The sequence below is a fragment of the Cynara cardunculus genome (assembly GCF_001531365.2).
Source record: "Cynara cardunculus var. scolymus isolate 2C chromosome LG 2, CcrdV1, whole genome shotgun sequence".
In the NCBI taxonomy this organism is placed as follows: Eukaryota; Viridiplantae; Streptophyta; class Magnoliopsida; order Asterales; family Asteraceae; genus Cynara; species Cynara cardunculus.
The window spans coordinates 58,413,367-58,422,542 of NC_037529.1; the positions used below are offsets into that span (position 1 = coordinate 58,413,367).

Consider the following 9,176-nt stretch of genomic DNA (forward strand, 5'->3'; position numbering starts at 1 on the left):
CCCTAGGAGAAAAAAGTAGCTATTACTTGAACATTTAAAGCCAAACCAAACAAACCTAACATATCTCAGTCGACAGTAGAGTCTAGGGAGAGTAAGATGTATGCAGATCTGACCTGTACCCCAAAGAGTAAAACGGTTGTCTCTATACAGACCCCCCCAGCTTGTGAAAGACATGACAAAGAGAAAGTCGGATACAATAAAGTTTTGAAAAGCAAGTTAAGAGTGAACAAGCAAAACCTAATATGGAAACTACACTCCTAGTCTAATATCAAATACATGGCTAACAATGATTTTTTTATTAACCTGGATATCCAACCCGCTATGCGAGCCGACTAATCCCGGGATGACCACCTGCTTTGCAGATATCTCGGAGTCACCGCATTTGACACTTCGTTGCCACAAGGGGATTTTTATTCCTCCTTGGATTTGAACTTGGGACCTCCTGGTACTTTTGACCTATGGAACCAAGCTCAAACCAATCAAGCACCACCCTTGTGGTTTGGATAACAATGATTAAAGACTAGAGTTGTTAGAATATGCACACATTGTCTCAAGGACCATATGCACAACCAAAAATTGCAGGCGAAACATGCAAAAAATGAAGGGTTCTAGTTAAAAAACAAGTTCAATCAAGAAACTATAGATGATTAAACAAATTTCCAAATATTATTGCACAAAACTAGGGTGAACAGTAATAATAATAGAAGTTGATCATAAATGAGCATATGGAAGAACATGAAATATTGTATCAGGTTCTAAAGTTAACACCTCCGGTGAGTCTCCAACTGGGAAATCAAGATTCCCAGACTACCAGGTGCAGAGAAATTTACTAAATTAGCGAAATAAAAACAGGCAAGGTAATAATAAACACGAGCCCTAAAGCTAAAGAAAAGGAAAGGCCACAAAAGGGTACAGAAGAACCTAGTGAAACCTGCAAATAGTTGTTCTTGCCAGTTGGATGACAAAACGTCGATAATGGAAGGGTCAGGATGATTGAACACTGTGATGTTTGTATTCAGGTATGGAGTGGGCCAGAAACATCGTGCGAAGAACCAGAGTCCTTTTTCAAAGACAGGTCTGCAAATCGAGAATCGAGTTTGTCCATACTGGTGGTTCGCCGGTGTCTAGGAGCCGTAGGTGGCTGTTGTGGTTGTTGCTGTTGTTGATACAAGGCTCGCAGTCTCCCTATCTCTCTCTCCAGAACTTCATGCTCCACTGGAAAACAGATTTCACAAATCAGTTAGTATTGTGTTTCCCCCATTGGTGTCAAGAACTAGTCAAAAGAATTTCTTTGTAGAGAAAAGAAGATTTAAGGGACAAAATATAACTATAGCAGTTGACTGACTTTTCAATGAGATATTTAGGTATATAACCAAAATGAGATTTTAATAAAATCCAAGACCTTCTGATGAGTATGAAGCCATTTTCCTTTTCATAGGTCCGGAGGTCATGAATTTAATTAAAGGTTTTAATTAGTTAGAATTACATAAATATAATGTTACCAGATCCAAATTAAAACCACATATTTTGGAAAACCTGGATTAACATTCAAACCCCTTGATCAAGTTTTTCATATAAACTAGACCCTTACTCTTGTTTACCCAGCTTTTGGCAAGAAAGACCAAGATTGTTCGTTCAAGTTCCATTTTTGGATGTACATTTTCCAAATTCTTAGTTCAAGTAACTTTATCAACAATATCGTGTTATGAACATGTTATTTAGGAAAAGTGCCTACTGCCCAAGTGTACCCACAACCTATCTAGATCAATAAACACCACATGCAATTCTCTTCTTGTCCATGCCTATCAATCAGTTGTCTGAACCATAAAAGTAACCCAACATTTATCGAAAAACAGCCACTGTGCAAACCTACTTTGTGGTGAGCTTCAGTTAACAACACTGTAAAAATACATCATAAATTGATTTGTCAAATGTTATTTTCTTTAGTGGAGGTGTGGTAGGAATAGTACACTGTTTAGGCACATCAAGTGGTGGTGCATCTATATCTAGTAAGTGTTAAGGAGAGAGTAAGAGAGAGTGTTTTCCTGCATGCTATTCTCCAAATATTTATCCTAGGTGGACCTGGCCAATTTGAGGGAGCTTTAATAAAAAAAAAAAAAAAGATCTCGACAGCAAAAACAATTTGAACAAGTTCCAAGTTTTCTCTATCCTCTTAATAACATCTGCTTCAATAATGCATCACCTCCAAAAGAGAATGCAAATTAAAAGTTATTCACCAGGTTCTCTCTGTCTGCGAGTAACATCATATTGAGACAGATATAACTATGGCAAAAGAAGTGACTATGATGTGAACTACGTGTAAGGGAATAAAATAATATGTCTATACTGTTTTTATGCTAGTGAAAATTACTTAGAATGCATCAACAAGAAAAAAGTGATGTCAACTAAGAGTTTGCTGGTAGATAGATGAAATTGGCCATCTCAACTAGATGATGTTAACTACAATTGAGGGCATGAAATATAATGTCTATATTTCTTTTATACTATTCACCTTGCTTAAAATTTAGCAAATTTGTACATGTATGTGAGTAGAGATATTGCAGATAGTAGCCTAAGCTTCTAGAGCAAAAACACGCCCTACAACGTATGCAAAATCTATTTTTTAATTCTTTAGCAACTAATTAATTGCAAGGAATGAACTAAACATGAAAAGTGGCAAAGAATACAATTATAGAAGCAGCGCCTATTATGTGATAAACCTCTCTCAAGCATTCCAGCCTACATCTCATAAGAGTTCACATAATAAAATTTGAATTGCAAACCTTGCTTTCTTAAGAATAAACTCCAGGACAATCTAAACTACTGTTACATTCTCCTGCCTCAAACATAAGAATTCCTCTTTCAAATCGTACATCTGGCTCTCAGAATAAGATCTGAAAGCAAAAAAGGCTAAAGTGTGGTTCATTTAGGTCACTTGGTAAGGATCAGTGTTCTGAAAGAAAATATAGAAGGGTAAATGTTGCAACAAACTCTAGTCTGCTACCATCCAAAATTGGTTTCATAAAAGAAGACGCTTAAAATTCGAGAGAGTGTAACACTGGAAAGATGCCACAACATCATCTTGACAAGTAAATAGAACTGCTATTTCATCATTGTTAGCTCAATAACTTTCCGCTCAACATGATTGAGTTCTTGATTCTTGTGTGCCTCCTTTTTCTGGGAAATTAACAAATCACAAGCTCATCTCTAGGTTCTTAGGACTGCTAGTTACTTGCCAAAAATAGTTCTAACATCAACTTGTTTGAAGTTCCAACAGACCATTATTCCTACCTGCTGACCAGGAACTATTCTGAACTTGTATTACAAGCTAGAGCATAGATGTTAACAGCAGTAATGCGTAGAAGTTGCAAAGGATGAACAAGTTGTAGATACTTACTGTACTTGATAAGTTGCTCTTGAGCCAAAGTCTCTAAGCGTTGTTTCAGCGCTTTATTCTCCATGCTCAGGATAAGACTTTGCTGGTTTAGAAATTCCACCTCAGCAGAAACCTCAGAACCTTCTGCCTGCACACAGCAGATGTAACATGACCTGGTTGGAATAGATATGAGCCATCCATAAAAAGTTTTCCTCACGTTCTAATCTACCTGTAAAGCCTGTACATTCTTTTCCAGCTCAGCGATGTACTGAAGCTTCCGGACCCGAGAACGTTGAGCAAATTGCCTGTATTAGGTCATTATTAGATTAATGGATGCACTGCTAACTTTAAACCTTAAAGATTTCAGTAAATACAGATAATGCCAAATGTCTGTGTTCACTTGACAATTTACATTGTACATTAGAGGCCCAATTTACTTTCCAAAGCATTCCATAGTCGTTTTAAATGCCAGACTTTTGCATGTAGCTTATCATTTTTCATTCTTCCAACTTGTGGATAGGTAGTCCATTACAGAAAGAAGCAAAAGACTTGAAACTTTTTACAGACATCACTAAACTAATAAGGAACATCTATGCATAGATGCTATTTCTGACAGTAACTATCAAGGAAAATGAATTCAATCTGGTGCCAAGCCGATTAATGTGAAGCAACTCTATTGTGTACCCTAAAGGGGTCCAACACAAAGAAGCTTTTCTGCAAACGTATGAAGATCTTGGTTTCAGCAGAGCAAACTCAGGTCCTTACACATAGAATACTTACCATGTTTTTAGGGCCATGTTTGATCAGACAATATTATTATCCTACTTTAAGGCATGGAGGATTTTTTAACTTACTCTTGTAAAATAAATTAAAAAACTGGGGAATTTCTTTAACCTATTACGGTGAAGAAAAAGACCTTTAAAGTCAAGGGCAAAACGACCAAACCATCATCTTTACTGGAGACAAGTAAAAGTCTTTTTTTATTAACCTGGATATCCAACCCGCTATGCGAGCCGACTAATCCCAGGGCAACCACCTGCTTTGCAGATAGCCCGGCGTCACCGCATTTGAACCTCCGTGGCCACAAGGAGATTTTTATTCCTCCTTGGATTTGAACCTGGGACCTCCTGGTACTTTTGACCTTTGGAGCCAAGCTCAAACCAATCAGGCACCACCCTTGTGGTTAAAAAGTCTTCTTTACTCGCCAGTTGAACTTAATAGACCCCTTACCATTGAAATGGAGATGATAGGTGGTAGTGAAATTTAGCCTAAAGTCATAGGCCCAAATATGTATAATCCCCATAAACTCTGGTGAAAACTGAAAAGTACCTTCAATGAACAATCTAATATTCTAGATGGCCTCAATTAAAGTTGCATCGCATGCCACAGAGGAACAGAGTCGATGTAAAAGACTAAAATGGTAACTGATTGTGAAAAATATCAAAGATAACATCTTCTTCCTACTATTTAACTAGTAAAAATTAAGGATTTCCAAATTCCCAGATAAATAGTTGTACCTAATTACAGCAGCATGAATAGCTATAATGATCAATGTTGTGCCGAAAAGAATCAAAAGAGAAACGAGTTTGCTTACTGTTTGGCACGTTTTGTGTCTGTTTCTGATGCAGAAGCCTTGTTGCTAGAAGAATCCTTTCTTTCAGAAGTATCTGCATCTTGCCGGAGAGATTCAATTGCATCTTTCTTCTCAGTTGCGATTGAGGTATTCCCATCAACTTCTCGTGAAGCAGCCAAGGATATAGAATTCTGAAGAACAAAGTTGTCCCTAGGAGAAGCTGAGCCAATAGAATGTGTTAATGCATTTTGTGATGAATCCCATGCCCGGTTCTTATTCTTCATCATTGCATTTGGTTCCGCATAAAAAGATGGATTTCGGGAATCTGTAAATATGTCAAAGTCTTGAGATCCCCATGACAGAGCAGAACTCAGGTTTCTCAACCTGTATTCATCTTGCGCTCTATATTCATTATTCGCAGCATTAGCTGCTTCCATGTATGTAAAAGAGTCGCTTGATGAGCGCCGATGCCCTCTCCGAACAGGTGTTTCTGGTTCATTAAGAAGATCATCCAACCAAGAAGGCTGCTCTTCTATCAGAAAGCTTTCAGAGGAAGTACGTTGATGGAGTGAATTCCCATCCCTATACTTCGGTGGTCCTTTTGGCCCAATAGCAGAATTTGAGACATAATCAGCATATGAGGGAGCAATGCTGGGAAATGGACTTTTAGGGGGAAGTAAAGAGTGTTTTCCATTGTACATCATACTTCTCATTGTTGAAGGCCCCTTGGAGTTTGCCATAGCAAGAGCACAGATCCCTGGTGAAGATTGAAATCATAAGTATATTAAACAGAAAAAATTGTAATGGAAACAAAGGTAACCATGATATGGCCAACTATATATGGAGGCCAACTATATATGGAGGCTGGTTAGACGCCAAGTGACGGCCTATTTAGACTGTAGATTATAAAAACCATAATAAACAGGTATCATCATAATATGCTTTGAACATTTAGAGAAAGTGACACTAGGTCAAAGAGCTCTGAACAAGTTGCTAGGTAAAAGTTGAGCTGCAGTGTGGACTCATGAGCTCTGTGTGGTCATGCATATCACGGCCTGCTGTAACTTCTAAGTGGGCCAGCGTGCTCTGAAATGATGGAACCTGCCTGATCCAGTTCATGAATTTGAATTTGAAATATCTATTGAATTTGGCAATCGATACATCAATACCACATTATCCATAGAACATTTAATGAAAAAATATATATAAGTTTCTCTTCTGCATGCTCTTTCAGAAAATGCCTTTGCATTAGCAGCAAATAAGATGTCAACTAGTTGTTGCCTAGGCAACAAGGCAGTAGCAAAGAGGCAAGTATTCAAAAGTCTTTAGGAATAAACCTTATATGTCTCTAATCGACGTCCTATATGGTGCTTTGGATGCATTGGACACCTTGATGACTATGCCGCGCAAAACTTTGAGACTTTTTCACACAGAATTTCGGTTAGAAACCCGAACTAATCCATTATAAATAACAGAGATGAAGTGATAGAGTAAACCAATTAGAACCTATTCCACCATTAACCACCTGCATTAGTCGAATTTTCCTCTGTTTTTGCTTTTTCTTATTTCCTTAATTTCTCCGTGTGAACTACTCACTTTCTTTTCCATGTCTGTTGATTTTGAAACAATGAACTGATTTTAGTCAAAAGTGCTGAACTATCAATGTCATTTTCCTTGTTAAAGTGATTACCTGAACATAGAAATTGTCGAGGAGCTTATATTTAAACAATATTTCCTTCAATTGTAATCCTTAGTAGCCAATACCTTGATTTTTGAAAATTTTGCCACTGGTAATGTTCCAATATTTAAACCTCTAATGAATTAATCTAGGTTGAATACATTACTTTTTAGGATTATGGTGTTTAGCGCTATTTACTAGTGCCTGTTACTTTACATTAGATTTAGCTTTTATGCATAAAATTTCACTACGTTTCATGTACAAAATGTGTTTTCTTATTGGTTTATGGCTATGATGAGGCAGGTGTCGACTTATTTTTCCCAAACGAAATGAGGAAAACAATGTAGTTTATTAGTTTCTATCAAACTTGGATCGTTACACTTGTTTCTCCTCACTTGATGCTACAAATGACGGAGGCCTCCACCTTTTAAAAAAGGCTCCAACCGTCTAGGAAAAGATCTAAATAAAGGGAACCGTCTATGTTCCTACATAAATCCCAGACCACTATACGTTGAAGCTTCAACATACTACAAGAGTGCCCTAAAGAACTACAGAGAACACTGTACCATCCTAGAGCATTATAGGCCCTTCTAGGATGGTGTATACTCTTCCTTGGAGAATCCTTGGTATGCAATGTCCATCTTCGCAGATCATATGTTGCTTGAAGATATCATATACACTAATAAAAGAACTTGACAACTGGACTTCAGTTGCTGTTTGCTTCACTAGGTCATATTTTGCAATATGTTTCAGATTTTTAGTGACTAATATATCATCTTTTTTCAACGTTTCAAAAAGAAGATCTTGACAACCAGGTTTCTGTTGTTGTTTGCTTGGCTATTTCATATTTTCTCAATAGAGTTCGGATTTTCAATGACTAATATTTTATCTTTTTTCAACATCTAAAAAAGTATCTCAACAACCATATAAGTGACAACAGACTGTACATGTATATAGTTCATACCAGATAATACAAATTATAAAAATGTGTAAGAGAAATAGATGAAGAAGAAGATGATTTTCGAAACAACAGTCAAGTTGGCAAGATACAATGATCCACAACTCAGATAGATAATCTCATGCTGAGGTGATGCATGACATCAAACAAAATTTGCTGAAAGTAAAAGAATACTCAAAAACAAGATGACACCCTCACACACTGGAAGCAAAGATATGGATTCACAAGAAACAAGTAACCAGTTGCAACTGTCAAATTGGACGACAATGTTCTAGGTGCATTAACTTTAATTTCAATCCTGCTTTGATATGAGTGGCCTAGCTTGCCAACATACATGTTTCAACTACTACCAACAATGGACTGGTTGAAAGTGAAGTTGACAGGAAGCTTCTCTATAGCATCTGATGATAATTCAAGGGCAAGCAGATATGTATCTGAGAAAATCATTTAGTGTGGCATCTAAGCTTTGGCCTCGAGCATTTCGACTTCAATATGTTGTCTCATCTCCAACAAAAAGATGGAGCAAGAAACCCAAACTGGTAGTTAGTATTAGTTCACTTATCTTATTCCCCCCATTATTTACCAATTAGCCAATTTGTAAAACCTTTTAGGATACTTACTAGTCTTACAGCCTATAATTATAATGGAATTCCTAAGAAAATCCTTCACAGAACAGCCTAAGAACCACCTCAGTTAAGTTATGGGTTGCTCATGCAAACTCTAGAATTTTTGTCATTTCAAAATAATAATCTCAATCATACACATAACCAAAGCAAAAAAAAAAAAACCAAAATTTCAAAACCCATATAAACCACCATAACTCAATTATCATTTCTAACTATGAATATCCAGTTCAATAGCAACAAATCAAACCCAGAGCTAATACTAGAAAGACAGCAGCTTCCAGATTTTCAAGTAATCCCTTAGAAAACATCACAGATCATTTACGACACCCTTTATGACAAGAAAATCAAGTCAAACTAATTTCTAATCGTATAATTCATCTCATACTTACATTCTTTACTCCTAGAACTCTAATCTTTGGTATCACAACAATCAATCAAAAAATCAAATAGTAATCAAGTCCCCGTCACCTACATTCTCCCCAAAATGATTAATAGAAAGCTCAAACTAAGCAAAAACATCTGGTTCACGCACATATAACCCTTAAATTAACGTTTACCTCTAATTTACTCAGTAAGGATCTTGGCAATGTGATGAGATAAAACCGAAGATTAAAAACCGAATCGAAGAACAGTTGCTTGTTCTTCCGAATTTTTTATTGTTAGGGTTTTCTTCGTCTCACGAATCTTTCAATTGTCGTTGACTTGAATGATGAATAAAGCTTCCGTTTGACAACTCATATGAGATGTTCTTGTTATTACATCTTTTCACCCTTTTTTTTATTTTATTATTACCTTAAAGAAAAACAAAAATATTATAATATTTAATTGGGTACATAATTAATTTCAATTATAAAAAAAGTATTTTAAATAAAAAATATATTTAAACACCTTGCAATAAGTTTATAGGATACTTTTGAACATTCTAATAAGTTTTTAGTATACTTATAATATAAAGTGTCGCATTA

General features: G+C 36.3%; 1 protein-coding gene across 1 annotated transcript; it reads right to left on the reverse strand.

Moving 5' to 3' along the window:
- Positions 1–686: 686 nt before the first annotated feature.
- On the reverse strand, positions 687–8,919 carry LOC112508027 (uncharacterized protein At4g06598-like). Its single transcript, XM_025112807.1, has 5 exons — positions 8,769–8,919; positions 4,971–5,706; positions 3,606–3,681; positions 3,398–3,524; positions 687–1,215 (listed from the first exon to the last, which is right to left on the reverse strand). Exons 2-5 carry the CDS (start codon positions 5,687–5,689, stop codon positions 1,016–1,018), a joined length of 1,122 nt encoding a protein of 373 aa, XP_024968575.1. The 5' UTR covers positions 5,690–5,706; positions 8,769–8,919; the 3' UTR covers positions 687–1,015.
- Between the last annotated feature and the right edge of the window lie 257 nt (positions 8,920–9,176).

What these genes read in the sequence shown, in the direction of transcription:
- LOC112508027 (XM_025112807.1), bottom strand. Translation starts at nt 5,689, where the DNA reads ATGGCAAACTCCAAGGGGCCTTCAACAATGAGAAGTATGATGTACAAT. An exon ending in GACACAAAACGTGCCAAACA is followed by an intron (nt 3,682 to 4,970) that starts GTAAGCAAACTC and finishes GACCTAATACAG; the next exon opens with GCAATTTGCTCAACGTTCTC. An exon ending in AGAATGTACAGGCTTTACAG is followed by an intron (nt 3,525 to 3,605) that starts GTAGATTAGAAC and finishes TGCTGTGTGCAG; the next exon opens with GCAGAAGGTTCTGAGGTTTC.